This window comes from Schistocerca serialis, chromosome 1, assembly GCF_023864345.2.
Source record: "Schistocerca serialis cubense isolate TAMUIC-IGC-003099 chromosome 1, iqSchSeri2.2, whole genome shotgun sequence".
In the NCBI taxonomy this organism is placed as follows: domain Eukaryota; kingdom Metazoa; phylum Arthropoda; class Insecta; order Orthoptera; family Acrididae; genus Schistocerca; species Schistocerca serialis.
The window spans coordinates 1,049,762,763-1,049,786,786 of NC_064638.1; the positions used below are offsets into that span (position 1 = coordinate 1,049,762,763).

General features: G+C 38.6%; 1 protein-coding gene across 4 annotated transcripts in view; it reads left to right on the forward strand.

The window, feature by feature from the left end:
- LOC126414979 (uncharacterized) overlaps positions 1-24,024 on the forward strand; it is a 220,464-nt gene that overhangs the window by 185,122 nt on the left and 11,318 nt on the right. For all 4 annotated transcript variants that reach the window (XM_050083394.1, XM_050083397.1, XM_050083395.1 and 1 more), the window contains 3 exons: positions 9,560-10,654; positions 20,135-20,241; positions 22,918-23,059. In XM_050083394.1, the coding sequence (XP_049939351.1) occupies positions 9,560-10,654; positions 20,135-20,241; positions 22,918-23,028 (1,313 nt within the window). In that variant the 3' untranslated portion in view covers positions 23,029-23,059. The remainder of the gene's footprint in view (positions 1-9,559; positions 10,655-20,134; positions 20,242-22,917; positions 23,060-24,024) is intronic.

The following is a 24,024-nucleotide window of genomic DNA, read 5'->3' on the forward strand; positions in this document are numbered from 1 at the left end:
AGTACAATTCTCAAGGCTGTCAATTCAACCAAGTACTTGGGTGTTAAAATCACGAACAACTTCAGTTGGAAAGACCACATAGATAATACTGTGGGGAAGGCGAGCCAAAGGTTGCGTTTCATTGGCAGGACACTTAGAAGATCAACAAGTCCACTAAAGAGACAGCTTACACTACACTCGTTCGTCCTCTGTTAGAATATTGCTGCGCGGTGTGGGGTCCTTACCAGGTGGGATTGACGGAGGACATCGAAAGGGTGCAAAAAAAGGGCAGCTCGTTTCGTATTATCACGTAATAGGGGAGAGAGTGTGGCAGATATGATACGCGAGTTGGGATGGAAGTCATTAAAGCAAAGACGTTTTTCGTCGCGGCGAGATCTATTTACGAAATTTCAGTCACCAACTTTCTCTTCCGAATGCGAAAATATTTTGTTGAGCCCAATCTACATAGGTAGGAATGATCATCAAAATAAAATAAGAGAAATCAGAGCTCGACAGAAAGGTTTAGGTGTTCGTTTTTCCCGCGCGCTGTTCGGGAGTGGAATGGTAGAGAGATAGTATGATTGTGGTTCGATGAACCCATTGCCAAGCACTTAAATGTGAATTGCAGAGTAGTCATGTAGATGTAGATGTAGATGATACGATAAACTGCAATTGCGGTGGGCTACAATCCGACCTTTATCAGAGTCGGAAACGTGATGGTACACATTTCTCCTCCTTACACGAGGCATCACAACAATGTTTCACCAGGCAACGCCGGTCAACTGCTGTTTGCGTATGAGAAATCGGTTGGAAACTTTCCTCATGTCAGCACGTTGTAGGTGTCGCCGCTGGCGCCAACCTTCTGTGAATGCTCTGAAAAGCTAATCATTTGCATGTCACAGCATTTTTCTTCCTGTCGGTTAAATTTCGCGTCTTTAGCACGTCATCTTCGTGGTGTAGCAATTTTAATGGCCAGTAGTGTACTTCATCTGCTATGCTGTCAATTGCTCTTCGCACTACATTGTTACCAACTCCTCGAAACCAAGCGGGTGACTCAACTGTTAAGGTACTGGACTCGAATTTGGAAACATTAGGCTTTAGATACCTGTTTTACGATAATCATCGTCTCTGGCTACTGCCGGAAGACGACGAACATACATTGCAATGGGACTCGAAACCTTAAAGTTTGTTTGGTGGTACTCGCCTAAGCGATGAAGGCTAGGCACACAAAAGGCCTGTTTGCATTTGGAATTACTTTACAATGTTGGCAGTTTAAAATCCAACACCGTGTAGCCAACTTGCACGCAACAAATATCACATTAGCATGAGGTGTACAATATACTTGGATATGCAAATGATTAACTATACCGGCAAAGCGCACCAGCATGAAGCAGGTACAGAAACATCTACATGCATACATAGTCCAGAAGCAACCGTACTGTGTGTGGCGGAGGGTTTGTACCACTACTAGTCATTTCCTTTCATGTCTGACTCGCAAATAGAGCTAGGGAAAAACGACTGTCTGTACGCCTCCTTATGAGCCCTAATTTCCCCTACCTTACCTTCGTGATCCTGACGCGATATGTACGTTGGTGGCAGTGCTGTCAGCTTCAAATGCTGGTTCTCTAAGTATTCCCTATAGTGATCGTCGAAAAGATACCCTTATCTCTAGTGAACACTCGCCGTCGAGGACAACATACTGGGTTCTATTACTCAAGAACTCTTCGAGCCACTCACGTATCTGGGAACCTATTCCTTATACTCGTACCTTCACTAACAATCTGCAGTGGGGTGCCGTGTCAGAAGCTTTCCAGAAGTCTAGAGACAGGGGCTCTACCTGTTTGCCCTCCGTCTTGGTTCGCAGGATCACATGTGAGGAAAGGTCAAGCTGAGTTTCGCACTAGCCATGTTTTCTAAAACCATGATGATTCGCGCACGTAACCTTCTCGGTCTCAAAAAACTTATTGTATTGCAACTAAGAATATATTCCAAGGATTCTGCAGCAGATCGATGTTACGGATATTGGTCTGTGATTTTGCGGGCCCGTCTTGTACCTTCCCTATACGAGGGTTGGAACTTTAAAAGTGGTAACTATTTATTTGCAGCTCGTACAAAATACATACTTGTTTCAAAGTTTTACTGACCTTCAAAGTAGTCACCAGCATTGTGTATAACCCGTTGCCACCGATGTGGAAACCGAGCGAGGTGGCGCAGTGGTTAGACACTGGACTCGCATTCGGGAGGACGACGGTTCAATCCCGCATCCGGCCATCCTGATTTAGGTTTTCTGTGATTTCCCTAAATCGGTCCAGGCAAATGCCGGGATGGTTCCTTTCAAAGGGCACGGCGGACTTCCTTCCCCGTCCTTCCCTGATCCTATGAGACCGATGACCTCGCTGTCTGGTCTCCTTCCCCAAACCAACCAACCAACCAACCGATGTGGAAGTCGTAGGATACTCTTAGCAGTCCAGTCGTGTTGACAGTTCGAGCGGCGCGGTCTATTGGCCGACGAATTTGTAGCAGTTCTGAAGCGAATGCCTTGAAGTGTTTCCTCCAGTTTAGAAATCGAGTTGAACTCACGAGTGCTTAAGTCAGGGGAGTGCAGTAGGTGGTATAGCACTTAGCAGCCCCATCAGTCAAACAAATCAGTATCAGCTTGCACTGGACGTGCTCAAGCATTGTCCTGCAAAATGATGGTCAGGTCCTACAGAAAGTGTTAGCACTTCTTCCTCTAAGCTGGTCGTAGGTTGTGTTCCAAAAATGAACAGCATAGAGACAGAAGTGATGACACTTTCTGCCGGACCTGACCATCGTTTTGCAGGACAATGCTCAAGCACGTACAGAGCAAGCTGTTGCTGATTTGTTTGACTGATGGGGCTGCCAAGTGCTATACCACCTACTGCAATCCCCTGACCCTCGTTAAGTTCAACTCGATTTCTAAACTGAAGGGAACACTTCATGGCATTCGCTTCAGAACTGCTACAAATTCGCCGGGCACCGCCCGAACTATCAACACAGCAGGACTGCTAAGAGTATCCTACGACTTCCACATCGCTGGCAACGGGTTGTGCACAATGCTGGTGATTACTTTGAAGGTCAGTAAAATTTTGGAAAACGTATCTATTTTGTACGAGCTGTAAAGTTCCAACCCTCGTATACAGGAGTCGCCTGCGATTTTTCCAGTAACTTGGGATTTTGCGCTGGCGAGAGATTGTGATAAATGCAAGCTAATGCCGTAAAGGACTCTTTGTAAAACCGAATTGGGATTTCATCCGGACCTGGCGACTTATTTGCTTTCAGTTCTTTCTCTGCGCCAGGGATGCTTATTACTCTGTCGTTCATAGGGGAGCACGTTCAATTGTCAAACGACGGTATGCTTGTGCGATTCACCTGCGTTAACGATTTCTTAAATGCGAAATTTAAAACTTCGGCTTTATTTTCGCTATCTTCTATTGCCAAAGCAATTGCGAGAAGCCTCAGTCGCACTTCGCGGTTTTACAAAGGACCAGAATTTTCTCGGCTTCTTGGCAAGATCTATTGCTAAGATATGACGGTAGCATCGATATTTTTTCAGATGCAAGAATACTGTTAAATTTTGCCTGTTGTCATTACTGCGTTCTTGTTTGAACCGGGAATGCAACGGTCATTGCTTCCTCAGCATTTTCTAAATTTCGTTATTGAACCGCGGTGGGTGTTTTCCGTCCGTAATCCACTTTACTTGGCACATCGTTCTCTAGAGCACGATTTACAGTCTCTTTACACCTTGCCCATAATTCCTCTATGTCCAAATTACTGGAACCAAATGATGTCAGTTCAGTAAGTGAGATCGGTTCCTCATTCAGAAATGGCATTTGAATGTTGGTTATTTCGAGAAGGTGATTCCATGCCTTGTGTAAAGTGAAGAAACGTGTAGCAGTACGGAATGTCAAATTAAACACATTTCAACTGTCTAAATTTCCAAATTTTTATTTTATTGGGCTACCAGCTTCGGCTACACCACCAACTTGAAAAGAAAGCACGTTCAGACATAGAACTTATTGGTGTGAATTAAAAACCTTGCCAAGTCTGTCCCATTCACTAAACACACCTGTGCACAAGGACACATTCACAGAATCTGTAAATTTCCCAAAATAGCAAGAAATAACTTGATTGATGACCATGGATCACCTGCTCCCAACTTCTGAAATACACTACATCCACCCCAGGGGCCACAACACTGCTTCACTAGACAAAGGGAGCCAGCCGGCTCCTCAATTTTGTGAACTCCAGACGACTTCACAAAATTATTTAACATTCAGGCCTCCAGCCAATTTGAAGCAGAGGCAGAATGTAGGCATTTTCATGTGTTTTCTGATAGAGCTTCTGTAAGGTACTGCTTCTTGGACTATCATGGGGAAATTATTCATCCTTACAGTCAGCCTAGTTGACGCCTACTGCCACCAATTTTGGAGGATTATGGGAATCAAGGGATCACAAATTTAGCATTGGAGGGCACCGTGGAGGGTAAAAATCGTAGAGGGAGACCAAGAGATGAATACACTAAGCAGATTCAGAAGGATGTAGGTTGCAGTAGGTACTGGGAGATGAAGAAGCTTGCACAGGATAGAGTAGCATGGAGAGCTGCATCAAACCAGTCTCAGGACTGAAGACCACAACAACAACAACATGGGAAGATGGGCTCATTGTCTTTAGACTGAACTAAAATACCTGTCCCCTGCAAGTGGAAACAGGCCAAGGTGACTACAATAGTAAACAGGTCTAGCACAAATAGGCAGCCAGGAAATGAGGCGTTTTATCACTTCATTTGTGAGGTACCAGCCTTCGAGCACTGGGGCATCCCCTTACAATTCCTGGTTCGTCACAGAGAGATGGTCAACCACAATGTTCTTTGTCATTCAGACTTGTTTGAGCACAATGGAACCTAAGACCATCTGTGCCACCTAACGAGTGTCATATGATGTTGCATTGTTGCCGTACACTGCCACCAACCCAGTATGGATTGCTGCAGCATTGTACACTTCAAATGCCACCATACTGTTGGAACAGTCTATCTATTCCCTTTATTTGAATAAAAACTTTAGTTACAAATTCTGTCCGGATTAAAGAATTCGGTGCGCAGCAGAAGCTTCTTGCTGGTTGCACTTACATAAAGGATCAACACTGAAATTTTGCAAGTCCTTATGTTCAAAAATGGCTCTGAGCACTATGGGACTTAACAGCTGTGGTCATCAGTCCCCTACTTAAACCTAACTACCTAAGGACATCACACACATCCATGCCCGAGGCAGGATTGGAACCTGCAACCGTAGCAGTCGCGCGGTTCCGGACTGCGCGCCTAGAACCGCGAGACCACTGCGGCCGGCTCCTTATGTTAGGCTCAAGTCTGTTGTAATGCTGTGTGAATCTCAGCCAGAGACAAATAACAAATATAATCCAGGTTCACAGTGCAATTTGTTGATAGTGCAATAACCAGTGCATATTTGATGAGCATGTGGGGAAGAATGCCAGAATGAGTTGTCTCTGTGCATGGAACTTTATCCTGCTCCAGAGATGACAGTATCGCAGCATGTGACATGGCATCATAGAAGAGGGTTTATCTCTGGCCCATTGCTGTGTACTTCCTACTTGCTGCAAGTATGTGCACTAATTGCGGCAGTGAGTACATGTCTCATTCTCTGTGTCTGGCTACAGCAAGCATAATACTCAACTTTATAAATGGGCTATGCTGTTTTGCTTTGGTTCCTCTAACGGCTTGCTAAGGTACTGTGGCATGGGGATTTCAAGTGTACCAAGACTGCAGAGATTTATCTGTAAGAAAGCAAAAAGCCACACAGCGAGAGGACACCCTAAAAGGATTTCTCAACCATCTGAACAGCATACATGAGAACATCAAGTTCACAATGAAATTAGAAGAAAATGAGTGCCTAACCTTCCTCAATATCCTAATAAAGAAGAAAACAGATGGCACGCTGAGACACTTGGTCTACTGAAAGAAAACACACAAGAACCTGTACCTCAACACCCACAGCTTCCACCACCCAGCACAATGGAAATCCATGCTCACTGCCCTTGTCCACAGAGTGCATGACACGCAACAAGGACAATCTACCTACTGAGAGCCTTTCAGAAAAATGGCTACACTGGAATGCAGATTAGACATGCCCTCAAAATTAGCAAGAAGAAAGATGACCTACAGTACAACGAGGACAACAAGGGCCTGGCATTGCTTCCATACGTGGGGCTGCCCACGGCAAAGATTGCCAGACGATCAAGATCAAAACCATCTTCCATCAGAAATCAGGAACATGCTGGTCTCAATGAAGGATAACTTGAGTCTCAGAACACTGGGTGTCTACAGCATTTCCTCTGAATATGGAACATAGTATACTGGACCGATGCAGCCTTACATCACACAATGCATCTCCGAGCATATGAGAAGTGTTTGCCTCAGACAAAAGGAAAAATCTGCGGTACCGGAGAACAGCCTCCGTGAAGAATACATGTTTCAAATGGAACAAACCTAGATGCTGTGTAGAGCGAATGGTTTCTGGGGCTCAATTATTAAAGAGGCATTAGAGATAACCTGGTCAGTAGGGATAGTGGCTTTGAACTTAGCACTGCTTGGGACACAAATTAGCAAGAATAAAATGAGAGCAAATCCATGGAGGCAGGACAGGGGCAACTGACGGAAGAAACAGGCCGCACCGAGACAAGACAGTGGAACCCACCACCCACGGCTCCCACCTACCACACGCTGCTGCGCTGATTCCACTCACACCTGATTAGTCTGACCAACGCCAAGGATGCAGAGAAGCCCATGACCCAGTAGCTATAAAGACCCAGATGATTCATGAACCCAACACATTGCCTGAAGATGGCAAGTAAGAAATTTGCTGAAACGTTGCTGGAGAATGATGTATTGACTTGACTGTCAACTCGAGAAGATTTTATCATCAAGATTTGCTGAGAAAGCCAGCATTCTCATGTACCTTAAAGTGTTGTAATCAATTAATCAGAGGTCTAAAGACGTATTATATAGAAGAGTATGTCTACTGATGTGAATTATACATGAGGCACATGGATCTTAGTGAGGTTGTGAAACACTGAAACTTGATTTCTTCTAGCCAGTTTGAGATGCTTAACTTATAAACACTTTCTATCTAGTAGAGTGCAGCAAACATGATCATTCATTGTTTCATTAAGTTGTGAAACACTAAAACTTGATTTGTTGTGACAGTCTAGGACACTTAACTCATAAATATGGTTCATGTAGTAGAGTGCAACATTCATGATCGTTCAGTGTTTCATTAATATTTAAGAATAACTAGTAAATAAAAGCCACCAAAACACTGACAAAGTTCTGACCAGAATAGAACAGAATAAATCATTATTCACCTATCAGAACTGTCCAAACAATTGACTTTACCAAAGTTTACATTATAGTCAAGTTTTATACAATAATCAACTACATACACAGAAAATAACTAGCTTAGTTAAGAATTTTAAGATTCTCTTTAATACTTGTGAAACACATATATTATAAAGATTTTTTTCTAGGAAATCTTCAGTTGAATAGAATTTGCTGTATTTTAGCTAAGTTTGTAATACACTCTCATATTTATTTGGTGGTATTGTACAAACTGAGTATGATAACTTCGTGGAAAATTTTATGCTTAAGTACAGTACTTATAACAGAGCAGCATATATATCACTGATCAAAGCAGAGTCAATTCCACTCTTTAAAATTGCATGATTTGTTCATTTACTTCATTTGGTCCAAATACTATGATATTCCTAGTTGCTTTAACAATACTGCAGGTAAATCGGTGCTTGAAGAATAGACATAAAACTTACGGTTCACATCAAAACCAGTAGTTGCCGACTATTTAGAATTTGTCTGGTTCTTTCCTTATATACAGTGACAGTTATTCACCTATAAGTACACTGGTGACATTTGAAACTGTTTCGCCATATCCATCCATTCAAATATTAGCCACTGAATACCTCATTGTTAAAAAAACAACATGTCAGTTCTGTGGCACCAAATGTCTAATTCCTCTAATACATCACTTTGCTATCATACATTCTGTTTACTTTAACATCCCTGAAAGTTCTACTTCATAATAGAATGTGCAGAACTTGATGAATGAATCTTAGTTGTGCATGTGGGTTACCAATGTTCTAGTCATTGTCTTGTTGGATGTAATGTTTTCTTCGTCTTCTTATGTATGTTAGATACTTTCTTTGTTTAAAAAAGTACAGTATTTAAATATTTGTCACAAAACAGAAAATTACCTGACACTCATAAGTTGTTTTAGTCACATGAGTCTCACTAAACAACAGTGTGCGTGTGAAAAGGAGGAAGAACTTAGAGCTACAAAACATAACAACCTTAATAAGAATAAGAATCTTTATTAGCCGTTCAGTATTTTCGTATACAATGGGCTTCGTCAGTAAGTTCAATTACAGTATGAAGATGGTTATATTCTCATAACAATGTATATATAAATCATATGAAATTTAGTGTAGTACAATAGCACACATTTGGAATTTTATATATTATTAATTTTACAATAAAAAGGAAAACATTATACAGATTCATATTAAGCAGGGAGTGTTCATGTTGATGACACTATGTCATTATCCTAAGCTATTGATACAAATTTAGGTCCTACTACAGGCAGAGGTACCTTTCTCTATGTTAAAACAGCAAATCTGCCATATTACAATCTTTAAATTCATCAGCTGAGTAAAATGGTTTACCTTTGAGCCATTGACCCAATGTTGTCTTAAATTTACTTTTAGATACTGTTTGTACAATTTTAGGGAGCATATTAAACAGTTCGAGGCCTACAAATTTATAACTATAATGTATCTCAGACAGTCTAGAGTATGGCAGATCAATTGTGTGGTTTCGTCTTGTATTGTGGGTGTGGACAGATGACCTAAGGGGATATTGAGCTATGTTTTCTTTTACGTGTAGTAAGCAATAATAGATGTACAAATAAGGAACTGTCATGATGTTAAGTTTTTTGAAATGTTTCCTGCATGTATCACTAGGAGATAAACCCACTATACATCGAAGAGCTTTTTTTTGCCATCTGAAAATTGATATTGAATTGGGAGAATTTCCCCAGAGCAGAATACCATATGAAAGATGGGGGTGGGTATAAGCAAAATAGGAATGCAGCAGTAAGTTTTGGCTGACATTACTCCTAAGCTTATAAAGTAGGAACATAGCATAGATTGGGTTGTGCATTCAGATACACCATTTGCATATATGAAGACATAAAAACATTATGTATTCTTCATTAATTTATATTTGGTACTCTCTGGTAGCCCTAATTTAAAAATATTCATGTTTGTTGTCCGATTTCCTTCCATGCTAAAGAACCATTTGAGGCATTTGCAATGAAAAGAATTTGTAACTTTGTGTAGTGTTATGTTAACTTGATTTTGTGTGTAACATTAAAGATTTTCAATAGGGTTGTGCTAGAGTGGCAGAATTTATTTCTGCTCTTGTGCTTTATTGAAATTAATTTTTTTCTTCTGTAGTTACTAATATTTTTACTGTTTGCAGTTATGCTGTTGCTGCTCTTTTTACCGTTGCTGAATGTAACATCTGGAACCAAGGAGACAGAAGAGGAAGATGTGTACAAAGTCTTACTACCATCTAGTCAGACGTTCTTGAAAAAGCATGTACAAGCCATATCCAGTTACCAAGATCCAAAGGCTGTGAAGAAAGAGAATTCTGTTGCTATTGTAAATCGACCAGGAGTTACATTTGTCCATAAAAGAGCTATTTCAAGTGGTGAACTGGATCTATTAGAGCTTAATTCTGTACAGTCTAATAATGGGCACAGTGGCAGTGATTTCAGTAGGAAAGCAAGTGTCTTCCATGAACAATTCACTACTCCACTTTCTGCTGACCCAGACAAACTATTGAACCCAAATAAGGAACATCCAAGTTTACAAGTTGTAAATACTGCAGCCATATGGAAGAATGTGTTTGAAACAAGTGCAAATGCCCCAGTATTAAAGAAAGTTGGAGACAAAAGTGTATTTTTGTACAACATAAATTCAAACACAAAAAGTGAAAGTTTTAACAAAGTGGACAGTGAATTTCAGTATGGTTTCCAAAACAAAAATTCTCATAGTTTGAAGAAGAACAAGAGGTCTGTCATTACCCTTGGGGATTCAGAAACTGTACAGACAGCGGACTGTGTGAACAGATCATCAGTAAATAGCACTTGTGGAAATGATGGTAGGTTTAACTTTGTGCCTGGCAGTGATGATTCCAGCAGAACTGCAAGTAATATTCAGCTGAACAATACTTCCAGTGACAGAAATCGTAAAAGCGTGAAAGACTTCAGCATGTTTTCGCAATCAAGACTGACATTGCCATTTCAAAAAAAGAAGTTAGTTGATATTACAGATAGCAGTATGGGTTACAGATCACCATCAACTATTGATTCTTCTCAGAAACATCAACCACCTTCAGGGAACAGCAGTGAAACCAGTGCCACTGCAAGCAGATCAATAAACATATCATACTCGATCCCCAGTGTGAAGTCAGCTGGAAGATTATCAGCTACAACCATCCCTCCTGAAGGTCTGGATGCTGCATCAATAACAGGAATTACTGTGGGATTAGTTGTCTTCCTTGGCATAGTAGGTAAGTTTTAATGACCATCTGTTTTCATATTCATGATGAAATACCATGTAAAAAAAATTGCATCTTAGTACATGTATGTGCTCATATCTTGTATACTGCAGGGACAAAACCAGAAGCTGTAATGCAGTAGTATAGAAAGTAAACATACTAATAACCAAAATTTGATACCTGAGCTTTCAAAATTATTATTAAAGTTTGAATAATCCATTTTTCTTTGTTCGATAATTGAATGACAAAGGAAATAGCAATAAATGTGATGCATTGATTCTTAATGGTCAAATAAATAGGCTTGGAAGAATGGATTCAGAGAAACTGAAGAGTGTTTTGTGATAGAGGCACTATAATAATAAATAATAATAATTTTATTGTCATTCGGCCATTACAGCAATAGACAACGTCATATACATACTAAAATACAATTAATAGTTTGAAAGAAACAACAGGTTTCTTGTTAACATTATAGTATTATATTACAGTTGATAAATTCTCTTATGTCATAGAATGGGTGGAGGACTAGCCAGTCATGAATTGTTTGTTTGAATAATTGTTCAGGTAATTCTTGAACAGATTGACGAAGATTATTAAATAATTTGTACCCCATGATTTCGTAGCTGTTGAGTGACTTTGACAATCTGTGGTAAGGAATATAGAGGCACCTATTCCTTCTTGTCTTGTGGCTGTGTACATTTTCTCTGGTTTTTGTTTCTGGTAATTTCTTCTTCGTATAAATTAGAATATAGTATATGTACAAGTTTATAACAGTCATGATTTTCTGTTCACAGAACAATGGTTTACAGTGTGCCTTACATGCAGAACCAGTAATTATCCTAATAGCTTTTTTCTGCAGTATTAATATGTCATGTACACAGCTAGAGTTCCCCCACAAAATAATTCCATATGTTATTATACTTTGAAAGAATGAAAAATAGGATGTTCTAACATATTTTTCAGGAACACAATCCATAAGTTGCCTTAACAGGTAAATAACTCTTGACAATTTACCACTAATATATTGTACATGTTGACCCCAAGATAATTTATCATCAATGTATACCCCAAAAATTTGACATAACTTGGATCATCTGACAGAAGCTTGTCTCTAAGACTACAGACCATCTGCTGTGTTTTGTTTTCATTCAGCAGGAATCCATTTGCCTTGAACCAATAGGATGCTTGGTCAATTGTCTTTGCTGCACAAGTTTTAAGGCTATTGAAATCCACACTAGCATGAAGAAATGTTGTATCATCTGCATACAACACAGTGGTGGACTTGATAAATGACGGCAGATCATTTATCATTATCAGGAACAAAAAGGGGCCCAGCACAGATCCCTGCGTAACACCTACCTTGACTTGCTCTATACTCGACATTTCTCTCCCTACACAAACAACTTGCTTACGATTCTGAAGATATGATTTTATTAATTTAAGGCTGTTATGTCTAATGCCATAGAATTCCAGTTTTTCTAGGAGTGGCTTATGCTTTACACAGTCAAAAGCTTTGCTTAGATGACAAGATGTGAGTTGAGCATAGCCCTTATCCTCAAACACTTGATGTAAGTATTTGACTAAAAAGTCTATAGCATCCACAGTAGACAACTTTTTCCTAAAACCATACTGAGATTCACTAATTATTCCTAATTTTTCAAAATAGACAGATAGCTGTCGGTAAATTACACATTCCAGTATTTTAGAAAAAGCTGGGACTATGGAGATTGGTCTGTAACTGGAAGGTAAGTCCATATCTCCCTTTTTATATATTGGAATTACCCTAGCCACTTTGAGTTCTTCGGGAAAATATCCTTCAGATATGCATTTATTTATACAGAATGTTAAGGGGTACACAATATAGTCTATTACTTTCTTTAGTAAATTACAGGATATGTCATATATATCTATACTGTCTGAAGATTTCTTCCGTTTTACAATGCTTAGGACATGACTAGGTGAGACCTCGGAGAACATAAACGTACCTGTGTCTGTTGGTGTTCTGCAAACATTTTTAGAAAGTAACTCTGATGAACTGATATCGGGTTTAATTATAGTATTTCCTACATTTTCAACAGATTTAATAAAGAAATCATTGAATTTTTGGGGACTTATATTAATTGTTTTGCTTCTTACATCTTTAGCAACACCATTTATTAATTTCCATGTAGCTTTGCACTTATTTGTGGAATTATCAATGGTATTGAAATTATGTGCTTTTTTGGCTTCCACGATGGCTTTTTTATACTCATTCCTGCATTTTATATAGGCTAATCTGGCATATTCTGTTTTCTGATTGCTACATATATTGTGCAACACCATAACTTGGTTTTTCATATTTGATAATTGTTTAGTGAACTATGAATTTTGTCTGTTTGTAGCCCTGTTTGTAAAGCCTTTGTCAGTTAATTTGCATTTCTTTATGGGGATGCTGTCATTAAATTGTGTCAGAAATGTTTTAAAAAATCTCTCAAATAATAGTTTCCCTGACAAATCAGCACTAAGACTATATCTTGTGTCACCATGACATTGGTTGAACCAGTCTCTTTCAGCAAGGGACTTACAGAGCTGAACAATTTTGTCATCTGTGACAGGTCTGGTGATTATAACTTTTGGGACAGGCTTAGGAATATTACTATTATCAATACGGAACCTACTTGTATAGTTTAAAGATACAGAGTCATGATCTGAAAATGGAAACGCTGTAACAGCACATGATTCTTCTGTAGTTTTAAAGTTGACAAAAATATTGTCAAGACATGCTTTATCTCTTGTGGGCCTGTTATTGATTGAGTGCAAATTGCACTGTCTTAGAAGGTTTTTCAACTCAGTCACAGTACGTTTATGTGTTGTTATATCAAAATCTGCATTCAGATCTCCACCAATTACTACGTCATAATGCAACCATCTCATCCCTCTTAGTACGTCTAACAGCACGTCCAATTTTTCTAGAAATACATTGATGATACCCTTAGGTGACCTGTAAAGGGATACTATTACTAACTTAAGATTGTCCATAACTATACCAGTGGCTTCAAAGTTCTGTTCCTCACATAAATAATCTAGGTCCAACTTAACAACGGAGCTTCTGAATGACTGATTAATATATATTGCCACACCACCTCTTATATGCAGTTTTCTACAGTAACTATTTGCTACATTATAGTTATCAAGTTTGACAACTGGAAGTACACTCTCAGTAACCCAATGTTCACTCAGACAGAAAATATCAAATTTGTTATGTAGTCCAAAACTGTTTACAATAAATTCTTTATTTATTAGTCCTTGAACATTCAGATAACAAATTTTAAGATCATAATTGTTGTTTATTTTAGATTGAACGTTTTGGTGAGGTGTTATGAAATTTGTTACACTACTTATCTCGTGGGCTTCTTCATCTTGCTGCCTTCCACTAAAAAATCATTTAGATGGACAGGAGGTGCTGTTTTCCGTCTACCCGTAACACTTGATGCTGCTTCTCCTGCTGCAATTCTCATTTCTCCTTTTAGAGGCACTATAGTTACTGTTGCTGGTGAAACTTCTGCTGTTGATGCTACTGTTACTTCCTTTTCCACTGCTGCTACTGATAATGCCACTGGTGACTGTGACGCTTTACATGTTTGCACAGTTGTAATTTTTTCATCGTAGGGTGTATCTGCAGATGTTTCTTCCTCATATGCTGTTGGTGCACTTTTCTTTTCTGTTGTCATTGGCAGAAAACCTGTTGCAGGTAGTGCTATTTTTACATAGGCATCCACTCCTGCTGTCTTTATCACCTGGAGAATTTCTTTGGCCAGCACTTTCTTGCCTAGGTTGTTTCTGTGCAGTCCATGTCTAGTAAAACGCTCTCTTACTGAATTCATTGCTTCAGTGAAAGTTGTGTGCACAAAACCGCTACAAATCTTCCTGAATTTCCGATTTGTTGCGATGATTTCTCTGTTTACACACGAGTCTTCCATTAAGTCGTGTCTGTAGGGAATGTTTACAACAAATACCTTCGCCTGTGAAATTTTTCCTAGCGATTCTTTCAGTGTTCTTATAGCAAGGCTGCTTTCATTTTTATAGACATCATTTCCCCCTCTGATTATGGCGCAGTTGACGTCGCTTTTCACAGAACTTTCACAGTTTTTCAGCACTTCCCGTAGAGGAGCACCAGGTTTCGAAATTCCAGTCACTTTATATTCGGACTGCATATCAGACATGTTTGTAGCCAGTCCCTTGCCATGACTCTTCAATAATATGTATATTTCTTCCTTCTTCTTCTCTGTTTCCTTTTTTGTCTCGTATTCAGTTTTATTACAAGTTGCTCTCACACGATTTTTTCGTTTAATGGTATTTGATGGTAATGTGTTTCTGCTGGCACTTTTTTGTTCAACAGATCATTCCGAGCAGTTACCTGTTACACTGAGATTTTTTGTCCGTGATTCTGAACTGTCTGCACTTAGAACATCGTATTTATTCATTAGTGGAACACGAAAAACATTGGTATTTAAGACAGGTCAAGAGATTTTCGTAGGCCTAGTATATACACACTCTCGTTTGCCTGTTTGCGTATCTGTGGGGGCACTGTATACAAAGAGAAAATTATAAAGAAGTTAACAAGCAGACATAAGTGGAATGTAATGTGAATGCATGTGACAGCGCCAACAGTTGTAATAAATACATTTTCAAGAGGCTAACCACTAAGGCGAGAATAAATAAATGAGAAAAATTGGAAGCAGAAGCATTTTCGTGTATAAACATTGATAGTGTCAATATAAATTAAAATGGTGAACTAAGGTGTTGAAAAAAGAAAAATAAGAAAGAAGGGTAAGAAAGGAAGTGACAGGTAGCAGGAAAATCAGAAAATGGAAAAAAATATTGAGCACATGTACAAGAGTACTGGTGAACCAAGCCAGTGAAAAAGATAAACTTTAGAGAGTAGCAGACTGAAGAAACCAAGTGGCCCAGGAAATATGAGGTTAGTGGGAGTCAAGAGAAAATGCCAGAACAGGAAAAGAAATGACTACAGAATGAGTTAAGATAATTAGAGGAATGTCCTTGTATTTTAGTAGTTATTTTACTGTGTCTGCCACATTTTGCGTGTATTTCTATTGTTTACTATGTACTTTACCTTATTCTGTGCAAAACTCAATCTCTAGGGTGATACTTTTTAATATGTCAGTCATTAAATTTACAATTGTGTGTTCAATCAAGCAATGGAAAATCCAGGTGATTATGAAAGTTGCTACTCACCATACAGCGGAGATGGTGAGTCGCAGATAGGCATAACAAAAAGATTGTCACAAATAATCTTTCGGTCAATGAGGCTTTTGTCGAAAATAGACAACAGTCACACACACACACACACACACACACACACACACACATGCAAACACACATGCAAACACACCTCTCACACACACACACACACACACACACACACACACACACACACAACTGCACTCTCTAGCAGCTGAAGCCACATTGCAAGCAGCAGCAAATGCAACTCACACACACAACGGCAGTCTATGGCAGGTGAAGCCACTTACATGCTACACACTTATCCATCTGCGATACAGCTCCCAGTCATGGCAGAATTCATTTGGCGTCATATCACAGGGGCAACTAAATAAACTCCCTCAAACATTTTTAAATTGGCATGGAAATAGAATAGTTTCCCAACTTATGAAATAAGTAATTTTAATTTTCCTCCTGCAAAGGACTGAAGCTTCTGAAGCAATTACCATAGTGCTGTCCTTACTAGCACTGCAAAAAATACCATGAAACAGATTATGAACACCTTCTCTGGATATTAAAATCAAGTAAACTCTTTATCTGCTGTTAATGTGAGTAGATGAGATATTATTCCTTTGTTGATAATGAGGTACTACCTGTGATAATACTTGGATGAATAATGTTTCCATGCAGCTTAAAAGTATGAGGCTTATCATAGTTATGAGGTTCCAACACAAGTTTAAATACCGAAACCGTAAAGTTCTATCAGACTAGTTTGAACAAAAGAGCAGTGACAAAGTACATTTTAAGCATAACTAGCTCTGTTATTAATTATTAATTAATACACATCTAATGAAAGGAGAACTGTTGCATTACCTTCTTCCTCTGGTACAGTTAATAAATCTGGATCAGATTGCTGTCCTTATGACAGAGGTGATATTAGCTAACTAGGAGGAGCCTACCTCATTGTATGAGTAAACTCATGTCTGATTTCTTCCCCAAAATTCAAAGCATGTCATCATCAGTATCTTTACTCATGAGGTTACCAGGGGCTGTTGATGGGTGTAGTCACCTGATGTTGAGGGTCGAGAACAAATGTGACGAAAATTTGAAGATTACCTAGTAGCGATGCTCCTGTCACTCTATTAGATAGAACAACCCACACATTCACAAGATGCTGCTGACAGTGGAGACAAAACCTCCAAGTACAAGTAAAACAAATCTTTAAGAATAACATCGAGTTGTGTATGAACAAAACGAATGTGCTCTACAACACATTCCTTGTGCTGGAAATACGTACCTCGGCTTTTCAGTGTAGTAGTGTAAATGTATATTCCAGGTTGTCATTTAAAATGTGCAAATCCATCACATCTTGCAGTTTTTCTTAAATCCACTAACCTTGTGTCTTCAGAGATGTCCCTTCACTGCAGTGGAGGTGCTCAGTCATGGTCTTGTACAGAAGCGGTAGATGTAGCTCTGTAGTGGTGGTATTTAGAGGATATCCTTAACTACTTGCCCTGCAGTAAACAGCACACAGTTTAACATCACAGTTCACTGTCCACTTAATGCATTGCACAAGATAGTTGTTATCAATAAGTCTGCAATTATGGGCAGATGGCAGTTTAATTACTTCCAGCACCCATATGGTACAGCACTATAGATCGGCCTGCACCTATGCAATCATAAATGACATTTTAATGATAAATCTTAACAGCTGATGAGAGCCACTACAGATGCAACTGTACACTGTGGACTCTGCTCGTAGACTGCTTTTACAATGTAATGATTAGCCTAACTGGCAAGTGCCTCCACTGATACAACTGCTCACTGTGGGCCCTGCTACAGCCCTGACCTTCGAGTTCCTGTTGACATAGGAGCTCTTCTGTGTCAGTCATTTCAGCCAGTCCCAGCCATGAAAATTTTATGTTATTACATATAACTTGCTCAACTAGTAGTAAGCTTCTGACTTGGGTGATGCTAGTCCACATCATCAAGGTGCCTTGTAACATCCACATCATTCATATATCATATTGTACCTCTAGGCAGACAGTAGGCTTTGCACAGTATCACATTTTGCACAGTATTGCACAAGCTTGTGAAGTCCTAGATACCTTTTCCATAACATAAATGTTATAGCTCCCTTACTGGGGCAAAATTAGCATGATTCTCATAATAATGGCCATTTTGGTGTTTATAAAGTTTATCAAACTTAATGTACAGGTTAAACCATTTCCTTCCCACACAGACACTTGTGACCATGTATAAATTACCAGCATATAAATTAATTATATTCTTGTTGGGTTGCAGCTGGATCACACAGTAATATTGACACAATATTTTCAGCATTTTAACTGGCCACTATCTTCAGGTGAGAAAATTTTTTGGAAAATCTCACCTGAACTGATTCCTACAATGAACAGTGGGTCTTTTATACATGGAGAACCAAAGCACCAGTGAGAGAAACTATTGCTCTGCCTCTTAATACAAAGTGAAGGTACAGCACCTCACTGGTGAAACCTGGCAGAAATGATGAATCACTGCAGAGTATATGCCTCTGCCAGCCAAGCCAAAGACAGTTGTTTAAGTCAAGATAAAACAGTTTTCATCTTTTACTTTAATTCACATAATTCCATTTTTATTTACAGAGTTTTGAGTTATAGTCTTTATGAATCAGTGGAAGTTGATTCACTGCTCATGTTCATTTCCAGGAATATTTTTAGCTCAGGAAAGGTCAGTAGACGTATCTGTGGTGTCAGTTTGCATACTCCAGTTCTGTGTGTTAGTTCCTCATAGTAGTTAAAAACTTTTCTCTGCGACATGTTATTTATTTTTACACTCTCTCATAATTCTTTTTCATCTTTTATTGATTCCTTAATTCTTTTGTTCATAAATTTTCTAATCAGCCTTCTGTAAACTAAGCACTAACTCATTCCACAATGAAATAACTGTAAAATATGTGTTTATTGTACTGTTTTCACTTTTTACAGGAATCTCTTTTGCTGTTTTAACTTTCTTGTTACTATTAGGCTGGTCCAATAAATAACATTGCTTCAGAAATAAAAATAAACTGATTGACTATATGAATTAAGTAAGTTAATATTCATCAAAATATAACCTTCATACATCCAATATGATGTTATCGCTTTTTCCAGTTTTCATATGCCCTTCAAAAGCCCATCAAAACCACTTGGACAATCTCAGTCATACTGAAACAATTTCCCTTATGTTTCTGGTTGATCTGAGGGAACAAAATGAAGTTGAAGAAGGCCAATCTGGACTGTATATGGCTGAGTTAGCTCTGCCACATTGTACATAGCCAGTTCCTCCCTCATAGTTAGTAAAGTGTGTCTCTGTTCATTGTTGTATCAACAAACAAGGTATGTTCTTCTGTTAGAAAAAGTGGGCCCTAATCTTTAAATGTTTGAACACTTCAGTATAAATTTTTCTGTGCACTGAATGTCCAGCAGGCACAAACTCCTTATGAATCACACGTTTTTCAGTGAAGGATGCAATGAGCATGAAATTTACTCTTGATTTTTTTAATACATGCTTTTTTATTATCTGCAAATATTCACAACAAGGACTGATGCTGCTGAGATGTCATATGGTGCTTTTTATGATCACCTGACAAAAATTATCTGGGTTATTGGTGTCACCTTTGTGCACCACTTTTGCATTTGCAAATTAGTGATAACTGTTGAATGAACAGTTGATTTCAGTTAATCTAACTTCTACGCTATTAAATGGACTCTTTAATTGGTGATCACAGTTCAGACATTCCCACATTCTAGCCACATTTTTGTAATTTTGGTTAGATGTCAGAGATCCTGGGCATTTTCTGCCTTCAGTGTTCCTATTCATCTTTAAATTTTTCATCTTACACAAAACAATGTGTGTTCTGATCAAGACTTCATCCTTGCAACCTACACAGATAATTTTAAAAGTTTCTATAGCAGATATGTTCAGTTTATTAGAAAATTTTATGGCTCACTGGTTTACAGCATCTTGGCTCACAGTGCAAGCATTAACAGACATTCATTTTCAACATCATCTACATGTTCTAAGGCTAAGAGGCAACTGAGCTGAGTCTTCTAGATCACCTGATATTCTCTACCACTTATCTCATCCACAGACACTATCCTCTACCCTTCCCCCCCTTCCCCAATGGCTGGGAAAAATCAGTTCCTGAATTTTATCCAATTATTCACTCACTTCTGTTATCAGAACGCAACTCTAAAGCATCATATTGATATGAATTACCTTGATTCATTTCAGGTGCCATGTGCTTCATTCTTTATAAGCGGAGGAACCAAAACAAACCACAGACGCTGAGTGACAAAAGCAGCAACCCTGATTCCAGTGTATACATCGAAGAAAGCTCTGTAAGGGTATGAGTTAATTAGGGCATGAAAATATGAGATGCAAAATTCAGTGTGTGACTGACAATGTCAGCATTAATGCCACTTTCAAATACTTGGATGCAATCCTTGGTATTTGTTTTGTAGTTGCGTGCTTTGTTAGATGCTATTCATTGACTATCACCCAAGTTTTTCTTTTAATTTCTGATCAACTTATAATCCAGTTATGAAAATGAGAACACTGTGCGAGTATTTATAGTTATTGAGGAAATAAGGACAATCACTGCTATTGGTAATGCTATTTTGTAATTCTCTCATACTTTTGTAGCCATTTCTGTGCACTTTTTCAGTTGTTTCCCGTAAGAAATTTTGTCATCCTTTCATTACTTGAGCAGAAAAACTTATGAATCAAATAACTTCCAGAAATTTTAAATGATTTCTACACACATTTCTTTTGAATGCATGAGTATGAACAAGAAATGCACCCTAGGAAATGAAGTTTAGAATGTGTAATGATTCAGTGGAAACTATACTTGGAATCGACAGTGTGTGACTGTTTCACACCAGAGTAAACAGACACACAACTAATTTCTTTTATGATGACAACTTACAAATAAGTCGAAACAAACTACTAGCAGAAGTAAAGCTGTGAGGACGGGGCATGAGTCGTGCTTGGGTAGCTCAGATGGTAGAGCACTTGCCCATGAAAGGCAAAGGTCCTGAGTTCGAGTCTCGGTCCGGCACACAGTTTTAATCTTCCAGCGCACACTCCGCTGCAGAGTGAAAATCTCATTCTTGAAGTTGAAACAAGTTTACCATTCATCTAACCCAAACTGAAAACCACAGTAAACGGATTTTTATCCCTCAGGTTTTCTCAGCACATTTCATTAAAGGTGTGCATCCAGGTGTTTTGCTGAGTTGTTGTTTCAATGACCCACCTCGCTGTCTTCTTCAGATGCTGTGAATTTTGCTATTATATGTATTCACTGCCTGACTGTGAACTATTGTTTGTCTCCTGCCACTGTTTATAGCTGAATTCAACTCCAGATGCCCACTATGCCCTTTGATACTCATTTGTTCACACTGATATTCTGTGAAACAGAAATTCTCTCAGCATTTTCCAGATTTGGTGGATGTGATTGCGGGTAAGGTTTCAATAAATTGAATGCTGGAACCCAATCCATGATCAAATTGAAACCTCTACCCCTGTTTATTTGGTTTTCTATCTTTATTTCAATAGACTCTGTGGAAAACACTGATAGAATTTGTGTTACATGGAATTTCAACGTGAGCTATGTCCGCCTCAATAGCTGAGTGGTCAGCGTGACGGATTGCCGTCCTACAGGCCCGGGTTCGATTCCCGGCTGGGTCGGGGATTTCTCCATTCAGGGACTGGGTGTTGTGTTGTCTTCATCATCATTTCATCCCTATCCGGCGCGCAGATCGCCCAATGTGGCATCAAATGTAATAAGACCTGCACCAAGGCAGCCGGACCTGCCCCATAAGGGGCCTCCCGGCCAATGATGCCAAACGCTCATTTCCATTTCCAATGTGAGCTCTGAAAAACAAAAAAGCATCAAACGGCATAGCAGGCTTCACTTACAACTTCCGGGTTGATAGGCCATGGTTTATGTATAAAACTCTTCCCTGACGTTTCATCTCCAACTGCGGGAGGCATACTATGAGGTAAAGCAGCAAACTGTTCACCTCTTTACCTCAGAGAATGTTTCCTGCAGTTGGATACGAAATGTCAGGGGAGAGTTCTATACACTGACCATGGCCTACCAGCCCAGAAGTTTTAAGTGAAGACAATATCAGTCGTGAAAGCCTACAGTGTATGACTGGGTGTAGTGGACATTGTAAGTTGAACTTGGATATAAATACCAATGTGAGACCAACAATAGTGCCCAGTACAGGTGAAATGTAATCAGCAAGTACACATAACAGCAAAACTTGCAGCACCTGAAGAAGATGGCTGGGTCAGTTGTTGAAATATTGTTCATAAAATGGAAGCTGCTTGGCAGAACACCTGGAAGTACACCGTTAAACAATAAAAGAAATCTGTTTGTAAGTCAGTCACTGAGTTCTCCTAAGGCAGTATGCTTATTTGGTGTAAGACACAGAAATGGAACAAAGTTGCATATAATTTATGGTTCAAATTTTTAATATCCATGTAAAATACATTCTAGTAAAAATATTTTGTATGTATTAAGAATATGTTTTAAAGATCAAGGGACTACATTTTCATGAAAAATTGTACTTCAGGAATTGAGGGGAATAGTGCGAAAGTATTTGCTGAATTTTAAAATTCTGATGAACTTGTTAGGCATGACATCATGTAAAAAAAATGGCACTGGCAGAAGTGAAGTATGTAAAACAGCAAATATAATGTAATATGAATGGAACACATATTGGGCCATAACCACCACTGTAGCCCAGCATTTTGTTACTTGGCTATGTTGTTCAGTATCTGAACTGATAAAGCAAATGCCTTTTCTACTAAGACATAGCAAGTAGTCACACACTGAACATGCTCATGGCTAAACCAGTTGGGACAAGTAGATAATGTTACTTACAATATTTTCATAGCCATTAAAATGATATTCAGTTTTTCACTTGAACATCTGTGTTTGGATAGATGACAGTATTATCAGTAGATATCGATGTATAACTGATTGGCATCATTCTTTTTATTTTCAGGATGACTCAGAGGAAATGTATAGTTTAGATAATGATTCTTTCTTGAATAGTCTAGAAGCCATGACTATCCAGAACTACTGGACAGAAAATGTCAAACATACCAAACTATAGGAGAGCTATTATATATTATTTAATAGAAACTGTAAGTAAAGCAACTCTGAAAACTATTTTAGTGTTATGTTGCATCAAAATGTGTGTTTTACACGAGAAGAAAGCAAATAAAATTTGGTTATTTCCACTGTAGCTACATTTTTTTTTTCCTTCAAATTAATGAGCATAAATAGAATAGGCACAACTGCCATGACAAATGTTAGACATGCAATTAATTTGTGGCATTCTCAGTTATAGGCAGACTTGCTTCCTGGAAAACTTCCTGCTTGTTAATTCCTTGTAACCTTAATTACTATTATTTGTAAATAGTTTTTCCATTACATTATTGTTTCTTCTCATACGCTATTCTGAAAATGAAATAGTAACAGAAGCAAATCTAAAGAAATAAATTAAATTAAAAAAGTAGTAATATTTTTACTTGATATTGATTTCTTCATGCATGTTTTTGGTTCTTCCTAAAATAAGAGAAACAAGAAAGCAGGCTGTGTAATTATCTTCAGTTTTAATGTGCCAAGTCGTATTTTAACATAGAACAAATTTCAATTTATTTTTGAAATAGATGTTCCACAGCTGCAGTTCATTTTTATTGTATTTATCTTTTGTTCTTTGCTAGTATTTTCAGGGTCAGGAGCCCATTCTCCAGCAATCACCTGTCGTCATCCAAACTGTAAAGCTGGAATCCTCATGACCAATAGTCACTGCCAAACTAAATTGCCTGTCCGCCCCCCCCCCCCCCCCCAACAGCTTGGCGTATGACAGGAATGACTGCTTGAGAGTAGGGGTGCAACCCCAAAACTAAAAGCAAAGAACAAAAAAATCATAAATAAAATATAACTGTGAAACATCTATTTCCAAATAAATACTTTTGTCAGCTATTGTTCCACCAATAAAATTCTGCTCCGAAAGTTGTGAAGATCATTAATTATCTTTCAGCTTCATTAACTATCTTTCAGCTTCACAATTTAGCTTTGTTAATATGGAAGAAGGAAGTCACTT